This window comes from Natrix helvetica (assembly GCF_964273705.1).
Source record: "Natrix helvetica genome assembly, chromosome: 2".
Classification (NCBI taxonomy): domain Eukaryota; kingdom Metazoa; phylum Chordata; class Lepidosauria; order Squamata; family Natricidae; genus Natrix; species Natrix helvetica.
Window position 1 is genome coordinate 7,435,169 of NC_138552.1, and position 23,632 is coordinate 7,458,800.

General features: G+C 42.5%; 1 protein-coding gene across 2 annotated transcripts in view; it reads right to left on the reverse strand.

The window, feature by feature from the left end:
- Window positions 1-12,023: 12,023 nt before the first annotated feature.
- Window positions 12,024-23,632, reverse strand: part of SYT4 (synaptotagmin 4) — a 40,039-nt gene continuing 28,430 nt past the window's right edge. For both annotated transcript variants that reach the window (XM_081942567.1, XM_081942566.1), the window contains exons 3-5: window positions 17,222-17,342; window positions 13,349-16,356; window positions 12,024-13,205 (exon numbers count right to left, since the gene is read on the reverse strand). In XM_081942567.1, coding sequence (XP_081798693.1) covers window positions 16,049-16,356; window positions 17,222-17,342 — 429 coding nt within the window. In that variant the 3' untranslated portion in view covers window positions 12,024-13,205; window positions 13,349-16,048. The remainder of the gene's footprint in view (window positions 13,206-13,348; window positions 16,357-17,221; window positions 17,343-23,632) is intronic.

A 23,632-nucleotide genomic window follows, 5' to 3' on the forward strand; every position in this document is an offset into this window, starting at 1 on the left:
CCATTCTAAGGTCTATAGACTTCAACTCCCAGAATTCCCACATCTTAAAATAGCCAAGTTGAAAAAACACTAAAGTTAGAAGATTGAAGTTCCTGGTTCAAACATTATCTCTGCCATAATATCATTGGTTGGCTTTCAGATGATCTCAGCCACTCCTACCATTCAGTCTGCAATTATTGTCACTTATCTCCTGGCATTCTGAGTTTTCATACCTTCCATTAGTCTATGGGCTCCTTATTTCTCAAGAATCCAATCAGAATGATGGTTGGGACTTTTGAGAAGAATATAGCAAAGACATCTGCAAAGCGCCAGGCTGGAGAAAGCAACTTTTTCTGTTCTAAGGATTTCAGCTAGCTAATGCTCCATGAACTACATTGGGTGCTGGTTTACTTTTGGGTCCAATTCAATGTGGTAGTTATGACCTAACAAGCCCTATATGGCATGAGGCCATACCACCTATGGAAACATCTTCATCCCTTTACATCAGCCCATCCTACCCAGTCAGCCAGGGGAGATATCATAGAATTATAGACCTGGAATGAACTTTGGAGGTCTTCTAGTCCACCTCCCTGCCCAATGTAGGAGTCCTTCTACGGAATCAAAATAGGGATGGAAGGAACCTTGCATATCTTCTGTCCAGCCCCCTGCTCAAGCAGGAGATCCTATAACATTTTCAGACAAGGGACTGCCCACTCTCCTCTTAAAAACCTCTAGTGATGAAGCACCCACAATCTCTTAAGGCAAGCTGTTCCATGGGTTAATTGCCCTCATTGTAAGGATGTTTCTCCTTAATTCCAGGTTGCTTCTCTCCTTTGTTAGTTTATATGCATTGTTTCTTGTCCTGCCCTCTGGCACGTTGGAAAATAAATTGACACCCTCTTCTTTGTGGCAGCCTCTCAAATACTGGAACACTGCTATCATATCTTCATTTCCCCCTCCCCCTCACTTCCAATCCTTCTTTTCTCTAGACGAGCCAAACCCAAATCCTGCAACCGTTTTTGATATGTTTTAGTCTCAAGATCTAATTCTTACTAATATACCATCCCAAACAAATTGTCAACTCATAAAGTTGCCATGGTGAGGAAAGCGGGGAAGAGCCTTCCACACATACCTTTGGCTTGAGTTGGATTTCAGATTGCTACAGCAGGCTTGTGAGGTGTGCACCTTATTGGAGGATGTGATTTATGACACAGATTGAGGGGAGGGAAGAAACCGGAGCAAAGTTCAGCCCTAATTAAAATGAAGTCAGATATGACTGCAATGGGTATTCCTAATAAATGACTGGATTTTTTTAAAAAACTTGGCTTGAGGTTCATGAATTAATTAGGGCATCTTTCAGAAACCTGACACAAATTATGGTTCAATCTTGTCTTGAAAACCATCAGTAATGGAACATCCACAACTCCAGGAGATAAGTTGTTCCATTGGTTACTGTCAGGAAATTGCTCCTTATTTCCAGGTTGGGTCTCCCTCTGAGAAGCTTCCATGCCTTCTCTGGTTGTCCTGCCCTCAATGCTTTGGGGAATAAGTCGACAAACCAACCGCCCTTCAAGTTTGGAAGACCGCTATCATGTCTCCCCTAAACCTTCTCTTGTATGTTGCATAACCCATCAGTTGAAGAATTCCAATTTGCAGGGTCCAGGAATAGAACCTTCTGTGCCATTGCCCCCACCCTTTGGAACACTCTCCTCATGGAGGGGAGGCAAGCCCCCCCCATCTTCCTGGCTTTGTGGAAAGAAGCTAAAACACGGGAAGCCTAGAGGAGCATGGAATTGTGAGACTGATTAGTCCTTTGAAGGCACAGTGGTGGGACTCATGTCCGGTGGAGGAGGGCTGAATCTGCCTATTGAGATGAGGTGGACTGGTTGCTTTTCTAGTATGGAGACAATAACTTGGTCCTTAACACCAATAAGGCCAAGGAGGTTACAGGGGATTACAGAAGGAATAGATCAGACATCTAGCCCTTGCTTATCAATGGACACCAAGTGGAGCAAGTGGCTAGTTTTAAGTTTCTGGGTGTTATCATAAAAGAGGACCTGGCCTGGGGCATTCACATTGCAGCACTTGTCAAAAGGGTCCAGCAGAGATTATACTACCTGAGACCTCTCAGAAAACAACAACTGAATGAAAAACCATTGGTGACCTTCTACCGCTGCATCATAGAAAGTATTTTAATTTATTGCACCTGTGTAGAGTTTGCCAATTGCACAGTGGCAGACAGGACAGCACTCCAGAGGGTTAATGCCATTGCCCAGAGGATCATGGGTTGCCCCCTCTCCTCTTTGGAAGACCTTTATAGCTCCTGCTGCCTTAAGAAAGTTCAAAAAATGCTTAAAGATTGATCTCATCCTGGGTACCTGTTGTGGTCCAACAGCGGCCGGCTGAGCTGTTGGTGGACTCTGACAGCAATGAACACTATGGGACTGCCTTGGAGGGTGAGGAAGACTCTGGGGGGTGTTCAGAGTCAGAGCAGGGACCTGCCCCATATATCCCTTCGACCGATCCGCTCTCACAGGGAGGGGCTCCTCCGGGTGCCGTCCACGAGGCAGTGCCAGCGGGCGACGCTTAGGAGTAGGGCCTTCTCTGTGATGGGCCCGACCCTCTGGAATGACCTCCCCCGTGACATCAGAACAATCACTGATCTCCGCTCCTTCCGTAAGATGCTCAAGACCCACTTGTTTGGTTTAGCGGGCCTGGCCTAATCCCGATCTAGTCCCTCAATTCTGTACTTTTAAATTTTGGGGGTTGTTTTAAGCTAATTTTTAACTTTTATTACCCTGTACAGCCTTATAGTTTAATTGGTTTTTAAGTGTATCTATTTTACATTAGGTTTTAATGTGGTGTCTGTACACCGCCCAGAGTCCCTTCGGAGAGAGGGGGGCGGTCTATAAATTTAATAAAATAATAATAATAATAAATAATAATAAAATAGAGACACCTGTTGGCCATCAGGTAGCATCTGAGTCAGGGAGCAGTGAGGAAGAACAGAGGGTGGTTGTCCCTGAAGTGCGTATGTGTAGGGCTGAGAAGAGGAGGGAGCAGCTTTGGAAAAAGGCTCATAGAAGGAAATAGGAAACAGGTGGCTACTGATTGGCCTCTCCCAGAGAGCTTATAGGTGGGACAACGGGAGGGGAATTTTGCAGGAAACAACAGTTTGCTAATCCAGGTGTAGCGAAAGTTTGCAGAATTCCGTGAGTTCAGGCCTTGTTTTCCTAGAGATAATTTTCTGGGTTCCTAGCCAAGGGGTTGCTTATCTCCCTCCTTAGTCGTGGCAGACAGCCAAGCCGGTGTCAGTATAAATTAGAGGCTTGGGACAGAACAGTTTGTTTCCTGCCTTTTAAAACAGATTTACATATAATCTATAATGGAGCAGCTTTGTGCCGAAAACATGCAGCTCATGCAACAGGCAGCTGTGCTGGCTGCCCAGGTGGCTCAGCTCCAAGTTCACACTGCTCCATCACTGCCTCGGAGGAAATGCCCGGTTGCAGTGCCTGATAAATTTGATGGCAACCAAGCCACGTTTTGGGCTTTTTTGGGACAATGCCAGCTGTTTTTTAGTTTGAGAGCAGAGGATTTCCTCACTGACCAAGATAAAGTGGGGTTTATTATTAGCCTGCTCTCCAGCTCCACAGCTCGTTGGGCTACCCCACTGTTGGTCCAGGCTAGCCCTCTGTTGGATGACTTCAGGGGGTTCTGTGAGCACATCAGGCTAATGTATGAGGACCCTATTAAGACAGAGAAGGCTACCCTACGTTTGAAGACTCTGAAGCAGGGCCTGGTTCCTTGCAGGAATACATCAGTGAGTTTAGGCTACTTTGCCAGGATTCGGATTGGAATGAGGCAGCCCTCATGGACACATTTCAGGATAGGTTATTGGAAGAATTGCAGGATGAGTTTTTTAACTATTACCATCTGGCAGCCGGTACAGGATAATAAAAACTAGGACAAATAGGCTGAGAAACAGCTTTTATCCCAGGGCAGTAACTATATTGAATTATACGGTATAGTGCAATAGTAATGCAATATTGGGTTTTCAATTTTAATTATATAGAATGCGAAGGATGTGTGTTTGTGTTTTTATTTTTATAGTTATAATGTACACTGAAGATGGCATTTAATTTCATTGTACGATGTGCAATGACAATAAACTAAAACTAAAACTAAAACTAAAAAAGAGTTGCCCTAATTAATTTACGAGCCCCGAGACAAGGATAAAAAAAACAAACCATTCGTTTATTAGGACTAACATCTTGGCATGGACTTCTGTGTAGCTGAAACTAAATTCCACTTAATGGAGTCTGAACTTTATCACTGTGCCCCCTCCCCTCTGGCTGAGGTCATCAATCACATTCTCCAACAGGACGTTATGGCAGGGTTCTGGACATGCGCATTCACATCCCAGTACAGCAATATGAGACTTTTACTCTGGCCAAAAGTATGCATGGCATTCCCCCCCCCCTTCTCAAGTTGATAGTAGTCATGGAAACGTTTTAGGCATTTACATCCGGCTCCCCTCACTTCCTGAAAGTGACCTGTATAAAACAAAGCAATTTGAGTACAGGTGTATAACTTAGGGATGTGTCCCTCCCCCAGGCTTGCTTGGATTTTCTGCATGGAATTTTGCTATAAGGCGATCAGCCTGGATATTTCTACTTTTCACCCAAGATGCCTCTGATAAGGGGTAGCCCTTCCACTTGATTAAGTATTGGATTTGTCTCCTGTGCCACCTTGAATCATGGATAACCTGAACTTCATAATGGGTTTGGCCCCCTATGACCATAGGGCCCGGGGGCTCCTGGGGTAGTGGTCTCAGAGTGGATCCAATTACGGGTTTCAAGAGGCTGCTGTGGAATGCTGGGTGTATCTTCCCCAACAATCGAGGCAGTTTCAATTGCACTGTGACTGGGTTGATGATCTTTACTATGGAGAATGGTCCCATAAACTTTGGCCCCAGTTTCTTGCTAGGCAGTTTTAATCTCAAATATTTTGTGGAGAGGTAAAGCTTCTCTCCCACCCGGAATGGCCATTGCAGAGCCCGGTATTTGTCTGCCTGTTTCTTATAGGTTTGTGCTGCTTTAGCCAGTGCCTTTTTGACATTTTCCCAGGTCGCTTTCAGCATCGACATCCAGTCAGCCAAGCTGACTGAGGAGGGGGGATCCCTTGGATACTCAGGCATTGGGATGAAGTCCATACCGCTCACTATTTTGAATGGTGTGAGTCCTGTGCTACTGTGGACAGCATTATTGTTCGCCACCTCAGCAAAAGATAAAAGGTCTGCCCAATTGGATTGCTGATAGTTCACATAGCACCTCAGGTACTGCTCTACCATGATGTTCAGTCTCTCTGCTGCCCCGTTGGTGCTCGGCTGAGAAGCTGAACTTAGAACCTGAGATGATCCAATGGACCGCAGGAACTCCCTCCAGAACTTAGCCGTGAACTGGACCCCTCTGTCTGAGATAATTATTTGAGGTACTCCATGCAGTCGGTAGATATGCTTCACGAACAGTTTAGCCAGCTTGTGAGCTGAGGGTAGTCCGCTACAGGGTATGAAGTGTGCCTGTTTGGAGAACAGGTCTATTACAGTCTAAATCACTGTGTTTCCCCCACATTTTGGCAACTCTACTATAAAGTCCATTGCAATCTCCTCCCACGGCCTCGTTGGCTCTGCTACTGTTTGCAGTAGTCCAGGGGGTTTTCCTGGTTGTCTCTTCATTATGGAGCAAATGGTACAACTTTTCACGTAACTATCTACATCTTTCTTCATGCCAGGCCACCAGAATTGCCTCCGGGCTAAGTGTAAAGTCTTTAGGAACCCAAAGTGGCCTGTTGGTTTGGCATCATGACTCCTCTGGAGAACTAGGGTACATAGGGATTCTGGGATGTAGAGTTTTGTCCCCTTCCATGCAAGGTCATCTCTCTTTGTCAAGATGTGTTGGTTGGTTTGGAACCAGGGGTCTGCTAGTTTGAGCCTCGTGGTTAGGTCGCTTGCAAGTTGGTCTTGCAGGTCACGGCGTTGCCGTCTGGTGGTCACTTGGGCAGCGGTTTGGGTAGAGGGAATGATGGTGTCCACTACATGCTTCCATTCACATTTGTACTGAGGCATGCGGGAGAGGGTGTCAGCTAGAAAGTTCCTCCCACCTGGAATGTGCTTTAAGACAAAATCAAAATGGTTGAAGTATTGAGCCCATCGGACTTGTTTGGGTGATAGCTTCCGTGGGGTCCTAAGTGCCTCTAGATTTTTTGTGGTCGGTCCAGACTTCGAACAGTTACTGGCCCACTTCCAACAGGTGTCTCCAGGTTAGCAGTGCCCATCTCACTGCGAAAGCCTCCTTTTCCCATGTGGCCCATCGTCTCTCTGTGTCTGTGAGCTTACAGGAGGTGTAGGCACAGGGTTGTAAGTTTCCTTCGTTGTTTCTTTGGAGTAGCACTGCTCCCACTGCCACATCGCTGGCGTCTGCCTGGATCACGAAAGGTTGCTCGGGGTCAGGATGCTTCAGCAGTGGCTCCTTTGCAAACATTTCTTTTAGTGTCTTGAACGCTTCTTGGCAGGTTAGGTCCCATGGTAGGGGTTGTCCTGGACAAGGTTTCCTTCCTGGGCTCCCTGTCTTCAGGAGGTCTGTCAAGGGTTTGGCAATCTTCGCAAAGGAGGGGATGAATTGCCTGTACAAGTTTGCGAACCCTAGGAAGCTTTGTAGATGTCTGCGGGTGTGAGGGGAATGCCAGCTTAGGATGGCTTGCACTTTTGCTGGGTCCATCTCTATTCCCTCATTTGACACTCGGTAACCCTGGTAGTCTAACCGTGCATGGTAGAATTCGCATTTTGATACATTGACGTACAGGTTGGAAGCCAGAAGTTTCTCCAGTACTTGCCAGACCAGGGGTACGGGGTCGTCCATGTCTCCGTGTAGATAAGGATGTCATCTAGATAGACGAGGGCCCCCTTGTAGAGGTGCTCATGCAGCATCTTGTTTATTAATTGCATGAATACTGTTGGGGGCCCCTGCATCCCGAAAGGCATCACTTTGAATTGAAAGCTCCCTAGGGGGCAGTTGAACGCTGTTTTCCTCTCATCTCCCTCTCTGATACGTACTCGGTAGTATGCTTCTCTGAGGTCTAGTCTGGTGAAGACTTTTCCCTTGGCCAGATGAGACACCATGTCCTTCATGAGGGGAAGGGGGTATAGGTTGTGTACGCACACCCTATTTATCCCTTGAAAGTCCACATATAATCTCATGGTTCCATCTTTTTTTTTCTTTGAAAAGGACTGGTGCTGCGACCCGTGGCTTGGCTGGCTCAATGAACCCCCTTGCTAGGTTTTTGTCTATGTATTTGTGCATCTCTTGCTTCTGCTTCTGAGAAAGGCATCCCTGTTTGGCTTTGCCACATACCTCCAGCTGCAATCAATCTCCTGCTGCCTGATTTTCCCTCCAAGCAATCCAAACATTGTGAGGGAGTGCTCGGAGAGCCCGGGCTTCAGGAAACCCAGAAAAAAAATTATTTTAAAAGTCAGTTTCAGCTATCTGTGAAGTTTCCAAGAGTTGCCCTAATTAATTTACAAGCCCCGAGACAAGGTTAAAAAAAACCCCATTCATTCATTAGGACTAACATCTTGGCACGGACTTCTGTGTAGCTGAAACTAAATCCCACTTAATGGCGTCTGAATTTTATCACTGTGCCCCCTCCCCTCTGGCTGAGGTAATCAATCACATTCTCCAACAGGACGTTATGGCAGGGTTCTGGACATGCACATTCACATCCCAGTACAGCAATATGAGACCTTTATTCTGGCCAAAAGTATGCATGGCATCCCCCCCCCTTCTCAAGTTGATAATAGTCATGGAAACGCTTTAGGCATTGACACTAAACTAAACTAAACTAAACTAAACTCCTCTTATCTTTAACTAATTTTAATAATATTTAATCACTCTTGCCTTTTCCTGTTTTTTAACTTTTATGTTGTATGTTTTATGTTATATCACATTTTATATTTTAACATAACTGTCTTCCAAAACTTGAGCTGCTGTCACAGAGAAGAGGGGGGGGGGGGTGTCAATTTTCAAAAGCACCTGAGGTCAGGACAAGAAGCCATGGGTAGAAGATTGCTAAAGAGAGATCCAACTGAGAAGTAAAGAGAACTTGTCTGACAGTGCAAAAAATTAACCAATGGAATAGCTTGCCTTCCAGAATTTTGGATGCTCTATCATTGGAGGTTTTCAGGAGAAAATTGAAGAATCATTTGACAGGGATGATATTGTCAAGCCTGAATTTGGTTGGGGTGCGGGATTGTTTGTATCCTTGGACATTCTGACATGAATTCAGTTTGACACAGTTTGGAGCAGAAGGGACAAGGAGCCTTCAGTCAAAACATCATTCCTAACTGATGAGTCAACAACATTCCAATGTCTGGCTGACCGGAAGAGGAGGAGGATAGATGTCACCAGACAACCAGCTCCCATCTTGGTTGAACAATGTGACAGTTGTTTAGGAAATTTGAAAAAAAAAACTGAAATTTATATTGGGGCAAAAAGTCCGGGAACTTTAGTACGAGCTTTTCACCAGTTAGTGCCAAGATGTTGTATCTAAATAAATTTGTACTTTGAGGAAACAGAATGCCTCAAAAGTTCAATTGGATATGATGGATCTTGGAACCTGACAGATGTAAGGTCTTCTGTCCTAGGCAGGGAGTCGGAATCCAACTCCTCCAAGGCCCCTTCCAGACCTATGATTCTATGTTCTAATATTTTATTGTACACCACTGAGGGTCACTCTTTGAGGTAGACGGGTGGTTCAGAAATATGAAAAATAAATAAATAAAATGAATCGTGTGGATCAAGTCCATCTCAACTTGTAAAAGCACCATGTGGATAGAACAGATTAATGCAGGAAACCAGAAATAGTGTCATTGAAAATTTGCAGGTAGGGAGTGGGATTCCATGCTCAAAGAGTCATCCCAGATTACAGATTAAAAGAGTTGAAAGGTACCTTGTAGGTCATCTAGTCCAACCCCCCACCCAAGCAGGAGACCCGACACCATTTCTGACAAATGGCAGTCTCTTCTTGAAAGCCTCCAGTGATGAAGCTCCCACAACTTCTGAAGACAACTTCTGTTCCTTGGCTCTCACTGTCAGAAAATTTCTCCTTATTTCTAGGTTGAATCTCTCCTTGATCAGTTTCTATCCATTATTCCTTGTCTAGCCTTCAGGTGCTTTGGAAAATAAGTTGACTCCCTCCTCTCTGTGGCAGCCCCTCAAATATTGGAAGACTGCTATCATGTCTCCCCTAGTCCTTCTTATCATTAAGAAGGTTGCAGGAACGGGTAGACATACCCAGTTCCTGCAACCGTTCTTCATATGTTTTAGCCTCCATCCCCTAATCATCTTTGTTGCTCTTCTCTGCACTCTTTCTAGTGTCTCAACATCTTTTTTATAGTGTGATGACCAAAACTGGATGAAGTATTCAATTAGAGTTCCGCTAATGAATATTGGTTAAAAAAACGTCACAGCGGGGGAATGGAATGAATGAAAGAAGCAGTTTATTCTGGTCTTACATACATGGGACAACATACAGAGCCAACCACAAAAGACATACAAATCCTCGGACACCATGCCTTCTCCCAAAAAAACTTCTATTGAATGTACAACATCATTAACAAATTGGCTATTGAGATACAACAGATCTTCAGACATGAATAAGCTCCTTAGTTTAGTTTTTTTTTCCAAACTCTACTTAGACAAATATTATTTTACATGTTGAATACAGGACAGTATCCTTAACAAATTTCAAGATATTCACATGAAGAACCAAGTACTTTATAAAACAGCAATATTATTATTTTCCCCCCTCTTATTTTTTAAAAGGCATTGAACAGATTCATTTTACTCCCATCTAATTCTCAGTGGGTCAACAACTGGACTTTTCAAGACAAATAGCAATAGCACTTCGACTTATATACCACTTTACAGCCCTCTCTAAGCTGTTTGCAGAGTCAGCCTATTGCCCCCAACAATCTGGGGTCCTCATTTTACCCACCTCGGAAAGATGGAAGGCTGAGTCAACCTTGAGCCTGATGAGGTTTGAACTGCCAAACTGAAGGTAGCTGGCAGTCAGCAGAAGTAGCCTGCAGTACTGCACTCTAACCAGTGTGCCATCGAGACTCTTAAATGCTTATTTGTTTTGTTTTGTTTTGTTTCTTAGGATAAGAAAAGAAAAGAAACTTATTTACAAGTTGGCTAATGTGAAAAGAAGTGTTCCTTTCCACCCTGACAGCTGTCAACACCCTTGCAGGGGGGGGAATTAAAACACTACTTTCAAACTACCAAAAGGATTAATCCAGTTATTACCCACTGGGTGGCAAAATGACAAATTGTCACAACCCTATATTATATTATTATTATTATTTTTAAAAAAAGGAAACAAAGAGATAACAAACAGTTCTGGAGTGATTTTTTTTTTTTTGAGTCCAGAAGGAATTCATGGCTAAAACTATCAACAGACAGTAGAAGGAGATTTGGTACTAGGACAGTGATGGTGAACGTTTTTGGCACCGAGTGCCCAAACCAGAATGTGCATGTGCTGAAGCCCCAGAAACTAAAAGACCAGCTGGCCAGGGCACATGTATGCACCCGCCAGCTGTTTTTGGAGTTTCCAGGACTCCGGCGCATGCAAAGACCAGCTGGCTGGCACGTGCCGGAAACCAGAACAGCAGCTGGCGATGGCACGCATGCCCACAGAGAGGGCTTTGCGTGCCACCCCTGCCACGCATGCCATAGGTTCGCCATCACAGTACTAGGAGATACTAGTTAGGTGTCAGGATAGACATTTCCAAACTGTCTAGCTGTGAAGATCTCCTGTGTGGACCTTTGAACGTTCTCAAGCATTCTGAAAAAGCTCCTCGTTCTATTTACATGGGTGGCCCGTCAAAGTTTTGGGCCATCTGAACATTGTTGGTCAAGCACTTTGAAGGTCCTCTTAAGACATCTGTCTCACTGCAACACCAGGGAATGTATGTGCCTGTCCCTCAAAGACGGTTGCATAGCTGTTGCGTTTATACTTCTGCCAATGTTAACGTTCTGGCGCTAAAATGGGGGTCTCTGAATTTGGACATTTGAAGAATTGTGGACTTCGTCTCCCAGAATTCCTCAGCCAGCCATGAAGTCCACAATTCTTAAAGTCGCCAAGTTTGGAGACCATCCCCCCATCCCGTGCTTAAAAAAGAAACAAAGCAGAGAAATTTCTCAACAGGAAATCAAATCAACCAATCTGCACTCAGGGATGTTCATCTCCATGCCATGCGTAGTGAAGATTTGGGAAAATGTGGGCGTCAACCCATCTGCAACCACACTTACCCATCAGCCCCATCTCAGGAGAGGTAGGCGTCAACGCCTGTGTGCAGCTGCAGAAAAGTCTAACTCAAGCTTTAAATGTGGTCAGAAGAGATTGCTGTTAGCAGTAGCCAGCATTCAGAGGCTTATTCTCCATCATTTATATGGAGAGTAAATAATTTATAAGATAAATAATAATTTATCTTATCACTGAGGAGTAAGAAGCCTCAGATTGCTATTCAAAACTTACTGGGTCACACCGATATTAATCCTAATGCAACCATTCCTTGAAATCCAATGAAAAAAAATTCCCACCTTATTATGCGGAGTCTGTGGCATGTGGCCCTTAATAGCAATGTTCCAATATTTCTAGGATGAAGGTTACTGATTTTTAAAATCCATCTTTTCATTAAGAGTGGATTGGAGGTGATTTCCGTAAAGACCACTTAGGAATTCTACCAGCCCTGTCAATATTTTTTATTTAAACTATTTAGCTCAGTTACTTTAACTATTCAGCTTAGATAATGAAGGGGGAAAGTCGCAATGATAGTTAATGGCCACATGAATTCCTGCCCTTATTATTATTATGTCTGGAATAGATGTTAAAAATGGGGGGGGGGCTTTGATCACATGACTGTCTTTCCTCTTGATACTTAATTTCCTCCCCACCCGCCCACCCCAGCCCACGAAAAGGACTACTTTCTCTGCTACTCGTGAATTACCATATTTTTCGGAGTATAAGACACACCTTTTTCCCCAAAAGAAGAGGGTGAAAATCTGGGTGCATCTTATACACTGAATGCAGCCTTTTTAGCCTCCCAAAACCCTACCCCCCTTTGCAAAAACGGCCGTGCATAACCTTTATGAGGCTTCCAGAGTGGTCCTGGGGGCTGGGGAGGGCAAAAATGAGCGAAAAACATGACGTTTTTTTGCTTGTGTTTGCCTTCCCAGCCCCCAGGAGCACTCTATAAGCCTCCTAAAGGCTATTCCTGCCTCTCTTTTTTTGAAAAATGGGCCCGTTTTCATGAAAAACAGGCTGTATTTTGCTACTTTTTGCCCCCCCAGCCCCCAGGAACACTCCACAAGCCTCCTAAAGTCTATGCATGCCCTTTTTTGAAAAAATAGGCCATTTGGGGAAGGTCTGCAGAGTGCAAAAAACTTTTTTTAAAAAATTGCCTCTTCAAAATCTTGGTGCGTCTTATACTCCGGTGCATCTTATACTCCGAAAAATACAGTAACCCTTTTTGTGTGTCCTCTGAAAGCTTATTTGAAGCTTTCTAAGTCATCTTTGTGGAATTTACGGGGCTTTAGACCCACGTTCATCTTTACCCTAGTAGGACCACCCTGGAGTAAGCAGTCTGAGGATTTCAAGCTTGCATGGGTGTTGGCCTGTAAATCTTCTAAAATGGAACAAAAAATCAATTGGAACCCTTCATACACCCAAGTTGCATTACAAGTATCACCTTTACATAGAGCATTGTAATAAAAAAGCATCTCTGGAAATGCCTTGGAATTTATACAAGGACCATTATATCAAACACATCATTCAAAAACCTGGATAAATCACCACCCCCAAAAGAAGAAGACCCTGAAAGGCTCCAAGTGGAATTCTTTCAGTAATATTTGTTGCATATTTCATATTCCAGTCTTTTCTGATTCAGCTCTGGCCAAAGATGCCTCTAATAAAAGCCATTTCTAATTTTTCACCAGAACCCCCATTATATGGTTCATGCTTGATGGGGCTATAATCCATTTTTGGTTTCTTGAGTTTTGGAGTTACTTTGTCTCTCTGATCAATTAAAATATGGGGATTGGTCAGCTGTGTCTCCTTGAAAACAATGGGTATGGGATCCTAATACCACAAATTGTGTCACTTTGTTTTTGCTTATAAGTCTAAAGCAGGGGTGTCCAAACTTGGGAACTTTAAGACTTGTGGACTTCAACTCCCAGAATTCCCCAGCCAGCCATGCTGGCTGGGGAACTCTGGGAGTTGAAGTCCACAAGTCTTAAAGTTCCCAAGTTTGGACACCCCTGGTCTAAAGTAACATCTCAGCACCTAAAATTTCACACAAAGGTTGTGAGGCCAAGAAGACGTAGATCAGGGGTGATCAACCTGCACCCCTCAAGACCACACATGGTCCTTAAGCCTTCTTTTCCTGGCCTTATGACCATGACTGATGAAAAAAAAATGACAGCACTGCCTCCTGTCCTTTCCAGTTGGGAAACAGATTAAACATTGCATTGCAAGACCCAAAATAGAGCTCTTACTCTTAAAAACAAAGACCCATCCTCATATGTGAAAAGGTCGCCCACATTTTGTGAACTTCCCTAGAAATTGGGTAGTCCTTGCCACCAAAACATTGTCCATTCCTGAATGGACATGCCCTCATTTTAGCAAACTCTTTATCTAAGGAACTTTATCTAAGTTTCTGTTTGGGATTTAGGTTGTCTTAAAGTCCAAGTACAGGTCAATGGAAATTGGGTCAAGATACTTGTAATTCTGCCCCCCCCCTACATATCTCTAGTGATCCCACCATTCTCTTATTCATACTGCTTTCACAACTGTCTTCTCCAAATAATTCACTAGACATATCTCTTGTAGAATGGCCCGTTTCACAACAAGAAACTCTGCGTATCTAAATTTCCAACTTTGTTGCTTCCACAACAGTTTCTTGAGAATGAGCATTTCCCTCCAGTAAGATACTTCTAAAAAGGGCAATAATCGGGCCAATTGTATTCTACCTATATGACTGATTTCCTCCCCCCCCACTCAAAAAATGGGTCATTGTTTTCCCCCATGCATTATTCCACATGTTCTGTCAAGCACTAGGACCCATCTGCCTCTGAAGGTGATTTTGGAGGATGTGCTAAATTTCACTGGCATGAAGAATTACGTCTACCCCAAATACCCACCTTCAAGGAATAGGATTGGCCACTGGTTGTGCTGATCTCTCGTTTATTTTAAAGAGTTTCTTATATGTAAACATACAAGTAAGTTTCCTAGGTGAACAAGCTGGGTACATTTTTTTGCGCATGAGTTGCATTGGCCAGTGCATCCTGATACCCAGCACATGACACCCAACCCATCAGCTATGGAAAGTGGCCCACCAGGAGCTCACAGAAATCTGGGTTTCTGTCTAAAAATAGTTAGTCAGGAAGATTCCTAAGGGAAGTAGGAGGAAACTACACGTCCTTGGGCTGACAGGATTGGGCGGAAGGTAGGTTCCTAAACTTAATTCCATACCACCCACTCGTACCTGTAAAAAAATTAATAATAATGATCGTATGATGCATACATCTTGCATTGATAGGATAGCTCTGACGCTGTCCATCTCCCATGACCCTCTGATTTTCAACAGTCACCCAATGGCACAAATGATATAGGGTAGTCCTCGACTTACGACAGTTCATTTAGTGACCGAAGTTACGACAGCACTGAAAAAAGTGACTTATGAACGTTTTTCACACTTACGCCCATTTCGACATCCCCATGGTCGCATGTTCAAAATTCAGACACTTGACAAGTGGCTCATATTTAGGCGTGTCCTGGGGGAGGGGGTGTCACATGATCATCTTTTGAGAACTTCTGACCATGGGGAAGGGAGATTCACTTAACAACCGTATTCCTAGCTTAACACCTGCAGTGATTCACTTAACCACGGTGGCAAGAAAAGTCATAAAACGGAGCATAACAAACATCTCACTTAGCAGCAGAAATTTGGGGCCCAGTTGTGGTCATAAGTGGAGGACTACAGTATGGCGTTACTAGAGCAAAACACCTTATCTACAATGTGAGTTAGAATGGGGTGCAAAAGCTCACCCCCAGCCTGATTCTGCTAAAATCCCATATTTACTCAGTGATAATGGCATCGTTTTTAAAAGAATCAGTGCTTGGTATGTATATCATAATTTTTTTCGTTGTTCTTTTTTTTTTCTTTTTAGAATTTTTTTATTTTTTTTGTTTGTGTTTTGTTTTTAGGTATAACATAATAAAAGAAATAGAAACAAGTTTCAATTTGATCCACAGCTGTTTCAAAATATACCAGGTAAAAAGAGCAATATCTTATATAACTTTCTACAATATGTTCACCTGGTTAGATCCGAGGGGGGAGGGGGAAGGGAGAAGCATGTATTTTTTGCTGGATGGGGGATGGGGGGAGGAGAGGACAAAATAAATGCTTTTTTTAAAAAAAAAATCACCATAGGCTATATGTAAAAGCACAAACCGTAACCTCCTAGTAAAATTTACACCACCTATATTCCCTTCTAAGCCCTTGATTAAACAAAGTGAACCCTATCAAGGATGGTAGCATACTTGCTGAATGCAATTATCCCAAAAGTCCTTGGTGTAAAGTCTAAACATTGCCACCTCCTAGTTTGAAAAGGATCAAGCGAGACTGCTAATATGAAATGTTCAAAAATAATCCCATCTCTTGGCATTACTCAAGTATGAATGAACCCTTACGGATTCTCTTGCAGAATAAGGAACCTGTGGAACAGGATGATGGTTTGATTTTTTGCAAAAAAAAGAAGAAGAGAACTTCAACCAAAATGTCAGTTACCTTCTGTTGGGATAGTTCGGTCCAGTCTTAACAATAACGATAACGATTTTTCCCCACCCCTCCCCCCAAGAGCACAAGCCAGTGATTATACATTGCAAAGAAAGAAAACTAATCCTTGCCTATGGGATTTCTCTTTGAAAAAGTCCGACATCTCTCCCTCCTTCATTAACCATCGCACAGCATGTGCCATTTCGCGATTTGTCTCCTGGGATATTCGCAGATCTCCTTCCAATGTTCTCCAGCTGGGCCTTCCGCTAACGCCCCCAAGGTTAACCGGCCGATGATGTCGTTCCGAGACCCCCTATCGGAATCCAATACTAAGAATTCGATGCTGATCTCTTTGAGACCCTCGCAGGGAATATCAAAGACAAAGAGTTCGTTGAACACTGCGTTGGGGGTACACTTCTTGACGTGCGTCTTCTTTTTTGAGATCCGCTTCTTGGCGTGGTAGAGGTTCACTTTGACATAAGGGTCTGCAAAACAAGTGACATACGATGGTTGACTTAGACCAGGGGTGTCAAACTCAAGGCCCGGGGACTGGATCCAGCCCACAGGGTGCTTAGATCTGGCGAATGGAGCCCAGAGGTTGTATTCACTTTCCTTCCCTACAGGTTTTGCAAATGTGAGCCTGCGCATGTGCTTTGGCTAAAAGATGTGCCTAAATGGGATGGCGTAGAGCAAACCTGGTGTAAAATTAACAATTGGTTCGCCTGAACCGCCCCGAACTGTCTGAATCCCACCCCGGTTCCTGGGTCTGAATGGTTATTACTAATAACTCTGGAAATGAGACCATACAGGCAAAGCCAACACAGAACAATAATAAACCAGTTCAAAGGTGCATGGACTTAACTACATCTTTATGAAGGATTAGTCAAACTTAAAACTCTAGGGGTAGGTAGAACCACTTAGTTCCAGTTCAATGAAAGCTGATGAATGTTGCATGCGTTGACATTATTCCTCAAACAGGTCTGGAGTGGATGATCTAGAACGGCTTTTATAATTCATGTCACCTTTTATCTTCTCCCACACGCACATAAAATATTCTTGTGTTCACACTTAACTTGGTTCTAGTGTGGATTTATCTTTCTGGGAATTAGAGTAGGCTTATATAACTCCACCAAAAAGAAATTCATACATTTCTGTCCTTTTGAAAAACAGCTCGGAAACACTTTTTTCTAACAAACAAATCAAACAAAAAGAAACTCCAAGGATAGTTCTTATCTAAAGAAAATTATTTGCTTCCCTGTAATTTGTAAAATTTCTAGGTTCAAACTGTCCCCGTTCTCCCCAGCTAAGAATCCATCAATGTCATCACACGTGGCCTCCTTTTCAAATTACCTGATAATCCCGAAACATCAGCCTTAGGTAGATGCCTGGCCTTTAAAACAACCACTGTGAGCGTATTTGTTGTAGACTGATAACAAAGTGAGATCAGCAATTCACCACGTCCAGAAGATTTCTGCAGAATTAAAGAGATAGGTTTGTTGAGTTGTAATGCTTAGAGCTACTTCAAATTCAGAGAGGGGCAGAGGTGCAATATTCTGATTTGTAAACTCACTTTACCATTAGCAACAACATATTTCTAGTTTGGAGAATGTATGCATGGATGGATCTCCTTCTATCTGTCTCTCTGTGTCTCTGAACCTGTCTGTCTGTCTGTCTGTCTGTCTGTCTGTCTGTCTGTCTGTATGTATGTATGTATGTATGTATGTATGTATGTATGTATGTATCTGCCTATCATCTCTCTCTCTCTGCCTAGCTGCCTACCTATCATCTATCTGTCTGTCTCTCTGTCTCTGAACTGTCTCTGTCTGTCTGTCTATCTGTATCTATCTATCATCTATCTATCATCTATCTATCATCTATCTATCATCTATCTATCTATCTATCTATCTATCTATCTATCTATCTATCTATCTATCTATCTATCTATCTATCTATCTATCATCTATCTATCATCTATCTATCTATCTATCTATCTATCTATCTATCATCTATCTATCCCTCATATCTACTGTACCTATCTGCCTAGCTGCCAGCCTATCATATCTCTCTCTCCCTCTATCTATCTATCTATCTATCTATCTATCTATCTATCTATCTATCTATCTATCTATCTACCTACCTACCTAGCTGCCTGCCTATCATCCATCCATCCATCCATCCATCCATCCATCCATCTATCATCTATCTATCTATCTATCTATCTATCTATCTATCTATCTATCTATCTATCATCTATCTATCTAATTCTATCTATGTATCCACCTATCATCTCTCTCTCTCTCTCTCTCTCTCTCTCTCTCTCTCTCTCTCTCTCTCTGCCTAGCTGCCTGCTTATCATCTATCTATCTATCTATCTATCTATCTATCTATCTATCTATCTATCTCTCTCTCTCTCTCTCTATCTATCTATCATCTCATATATATCTATCTGCCTATCTGCCTGCCTATTCTCTCCCCCCCTCTCTCTCTCCCTCCCTCCCTACCAACCTACCTACCTATCTGCTTATCTGCCTGCCTATCATTCATCCATCCATATCTATCTATCTATCTATCATCTATCTATCTATCTATCTATCTATCTATCTATCTATCTATCTATCTATCTATCATCTATCTATCTATCTATCTATCTATCTATCTATCTATCTATCTATCTATCTATCATACCTTCTCTATCATCTATTATTTATTATTATCTATATCCATCCATCATCTGTCTGTCTGTTTGTCTGTCTGTCTGTCTCTATCTCTTCCTGCTATTTTTATTTGTTTGTTTGTATCCCACCTTTATATTTTTTACAAACAATCCAAAGTGATAATCATAGACCTGAACCTCTAGAAACCGAGATGTGTTAATCTACAACTGAAACCAAAGGAACAAGCTAGTTCTAGTAAATCTGCCCCAATTAATTTAATGTATTTCCATCTCCCTTTTTTGATTACTAGACACAACACACGAAAACTTTAAAAACCATGACAAATCTGGAATATTTTTCAAAGCATGGATTGGGCCAATCAGTCCTTTCTTCCTGATGCTGCAATTCAACTTCATCTGCTTTTTAATCATTTTTAATTGTTGAATAAACTACCACTATTGGGTTCACACATCATGCAATGTCATAATTTTACAATTCAACGTTTTTGAACGACCGTAGCTGGCTTGAGAGAACTCGCCAAGTCACATTTAAGCCATATTTAATTTGAGAGAGATGTTTGAAGCAAACCAGGCCCTCCTCAGTTGAATGACAGCTGAAGTAGCTCTGTGTGTGTGTGTGTGTGTGTGTGTGTGTGTGTGTGTGTGTGTTTCAGAGGCGGTACTCAGCAGGTTCTGACCAGTTCTGGAGAACCAGTAGTGGAAATTTTGAGTAGTTCAGAGAACTGGTAAATACCACCTCTGACTGCCCCTGCCCCCATCTATTCTCTGCCTCCTGAGTCCCAGCTAATTGGGAGGGAATGGGGATTTTGCAGTATCCTTTCCCTGCCACGCCCACCAAGTCATGCCCACAGAACCATTAGTAAAAATTTTGAATCCCACCACTAGTGTGTGTGTGTGTGTGTGTGTGTGTGTATGTGGGGGTGGGTGGGTATCAGGGGTGAAATCCAGCAGGTTCTGACAGGTTCCGGAGAACCTGTAGCGGAAATTTTGAGTAGTTTGGAGAACCAGCAAATGCCACTTCTGCCTGGCCACGGAGTGGGGTGGGAATGGAGATTTTGCAGTATCATTCCCCTGCCACACCCACCAAGCCACACCATGCCCACCAAGGGGTTAAGTACGTCATCAGTTTGGAATCATTGTGCAGCCAGAGGAGATCCAAGTCTCACCCTGGTGAATTCCATTAACCCTTATCTAATTTTGAACAGTCATTAAGCAAATGGTTGAAACTTGAAAGCTGTTCAGACCTTTAGATTTCACCAGATGGCTGTGATGCATCATTTAACTTTGAATACTCACACATTATATATATATATATATATATATATATATATATATATATATATATATATATATATATATATGTGTGTGTGTGTGTGTGTGTGTGTGTGTGTGTGTGTGTGTGTGTGTGTGTGTGTGTGTGTGTGTGTGTGTGTGTATGTATATGTATATGTATATGTATATGTATATATGTGTTGTATTTGTACTGATAAATAAATAAAGGGAGACTAGTATAGATCTATTTCGAGCTAATTAGCTCTCATCAGCTAGCCATACCCTTACTGGGATTCGAGGGTATGGCTAGCTGATGAGAGCTAATTAGCTCAAAATAGATCTATACTACTCTCCCTTTATTTATTTATCAATACAAATACAACACAAATATAAAAAGGCAACATTAAAAATAAAAATATGGTTTTCTGCCTGCATGGTCTTCTGTGATAAGCCGAAGGACAGAAATGAGGGAGTAGTGACCTTCCTCCCATATTTAGGCACACCAGGGGTTGTAACACAAATACATATATATAATGTATATATATATATATAAGCCAGCTTTACCACCTCTCACTCTCTTAACTGTGATATTATTCTGAAACTCCCTAAATCAGACAGAAAATTGTTACCTGAAACTCATATTTCAAAACATTGACAAATATCAGTCTGTGAGTGAGCCAATACTATCCTAGGCTGCATTAATAAGGCAGGGTGGGTGGGTAGAATCAAGATCACATGAAGTATTAAGGCTGCTTTATAAAGCCTTAGTAAGGCCACACTTGGAATACTGCTTTCCAGTTTTGGTCACCATATTATTAAAAAAAAGATGTTGAGACTTTGGAAAGAATGCAGAGAAAAGCAATAAGAATGATTAGCGGGCTGGAGGCAGTGACGTGCAGTTGGGGGAGGCAGGGGAGGCACAGTCTCACCACTGTCATCATGAAAAGAAAAGAAAATGTAAAAGGAAAAAGGCGCGAGCTGAGGTCAGGCTGGAGGATAGGGATGGGGTCACAGGAGTTGGGGACGTGTATCCTAGTGAAAAGAAGGAAGATGGAAGACAGGATAGCAGTGTTCTAATATTTGAGGGGCTGCTACAAAGAAGAGGGGGTCAACCTATTCTCTAAAACACCAGAAGGTAGGATAAGAAGCAATGGACGGAAACTAAACAAGGAGCGAAGCAACCTAGAACTAAGAAGAAATTTCCTTACCGAGAGAACTATTAATCAACGGAATGACTTGCCTCCAGAAATTGTGAGCAGAAAGAAGAAATTGGACAATCGTTTGCCTGAAATGGTATTGGATCTCCTGCCTGAGCAGGGGGTTGGACTAGAAAAACTCCAGGGTCTCTTCCAACTCTCTTATTCTGCTGTTCTGTTCTCTTGAGAAAATGAAATGATAGCTCCAAACCAGAGGTGGCATTCAGCTGGTTCGGACTGGATTGCCCAAACCGGGAGCAGAAATCACGGGTGGGCCTGTCCACCTGCCCCAGCTCTATGCCATCCTATCTAGGCATGTTTTTGAGGCCAGGCACACTTGTGGAAGGTCCCTGAAGGCAGTGAGTGCCTGCATGCGTGGCGAACCAGTGGTAACAAAATGTGAAACCCACCGCTGCTTTAAACCCTCCAATACAGAACAAAACATTGGAAACAATCTCTCAAAATGTTGTCCCAAATAATAGACGATGGATTATCATGTCAAAGGACCCAAGAAAATATCAGATACACATCAGATTTTACCGAAAACAATATGGTCACCTTGTGGAAACAAAATATATAAGCCAGGAAATGTAAGCCAAACAAGCTTCATCTCTTCAGGTCAGAAATGGATTAAAAGCCATAAAACACTCTAGATGGGAATATTGTTTGCTACACATTGAAGCAATTTGATTTGATGCTTGATCTTTTGAAAGCAATTATCCCAAAGTCAATATACTGGCAGGTCCTCAAGCCTGGATATTGGTTGCCCGAGCTTTGAAACATGTATTAGTTTTGGGATTTTAATAGGAAATGGGCTGCCACTTAAAGCTCAAGATATTTCCAAGCTGATTTGCAACCTGATATCAAAGATATTGATCTGGTCATAAATTGAGTGGGGCAAAGGAAATATTTAGAATTGGAGACAGAACTCCTGATGATAGTAATAAAACTGATGCCTACATCTTTCAGGATGCTGCTTATTTTGATTGGCCAACTGAAGTTTAATGGATTCCTGGGAATTTGTGCTAGAGTTTAATTTAGTTTACTTTATTTTATTGTCATTGCACATCGTACAATGAAATTAAATTCCACCTTCAGTGTATGTTATAACTATCAAAATAAAAACACAAACACATATCCTTCACATGCTATATAATTGAAGCTGAAAACCCAATATTGCATTAATATTGCACTATACATTAGAATTCAATATAGTTACTGCCCTGGGATAGAAGCTGTTTTTCAGCCTATTTGTCCTTGTTTTTATTGTCCTGTACCGTCTGCCAGATGGTAATAGTTCAAAAAAAGGGGATGAGATGGATCTTTAAGAGTGTTTTGAACTTTCTTAAGGCAGCGGGAGCTATAAAGCTCTTCCAAGGAGGGGACAGGGCAACCCATGATCCTCTGGGCAATGGCATTAACACTCTGGAGTGCTGTCCTATCTACCACTGTGCAGTTGGCAAACCATACACAGGTGCAGTAAGTTAAAATACTCTCTATGGTGCAGCGGTAGAAGGTCGCCAGCAGTTTTTCATTCAATTGTTGTTTCCTGAGAAGTCTCAGGTAGTATAATCTCTGATGGAGAGTTGGCAGATTCTATGGATTTTATCCATGGCAATAATAGGCAATATTCAAAGCCATTAGAATCAACCTTTTTGTCATTGGATTTACTGGAAGGCAGAATATACTGTGCATGGTGATTGATTGATTGATTGATTGATGACAATATTTGTAGCTCAGGGTTGACATGTATGATGCTTGGCGCTCACTGAGTTTGGTTGTTTTCTTCCAGACATTTCCTTACCCATCTAGTAACATCATCAGTGCTACAAGAGAGTGGGATTTGCTCTCATTTATATATTAGTTGATATATTCCACTATTGATGAAGACATCACCCTGCCAACAAAAGTGTGTATAGTCAAGGCTCTGGTTTCCCCAGTTGCAATGGACGGCTGTGAAAGTTGGACCATAAGAAAGGCTGAGCGCCAAAGAATGGAGGCCTTTGAACTCTGATGCTGGAGAAGACTCCTGCAAGTCCCTTGGACTGCAAGATGATCCAACCGGTCAGTCCTAGAGGAGATCAACCCTGAACTGCTCATTAGAAGGCCAGATCCTGAAGATGAAACTCAAATACTTTGGCCACCTAATGAGAAGGAAAGTCTCACTGGAGAAGAGCCTCATGCTGGGAAAGACTGAGGACAAAAGGAGAAGGGGACGGCAGAGAATGAGGCTGGATGGAGTCAAAGAAGCAGTAAGGCATGAGCTTAAATAGACTCTGGGGGATGGTAGAGGACAGGAAGGCCTGGAGGAACGTTGTCCATGGTGTTGCAATGGATCGGACATGACTTTGCAACCAACAGCAACAAATTGATAAAGACAATGTATCAATACTAATTTTTGTGCGAGAACATTTTTGGCATGCCAAATGACAGAATTCATACCATTTTGGCTAGTATAAATGATGATTTGCAATAAATAAACTTCAGCAACTCCAGTAGCAGATTTTGGAAATATTTCTACCCAGACATGTAGTAAAATATTATTTGGAGTATAAGCACACCGTTTTCACCCAAAAAAAGAGGATTAAAATCTTGCTGCATCTTATACACTGAATACAG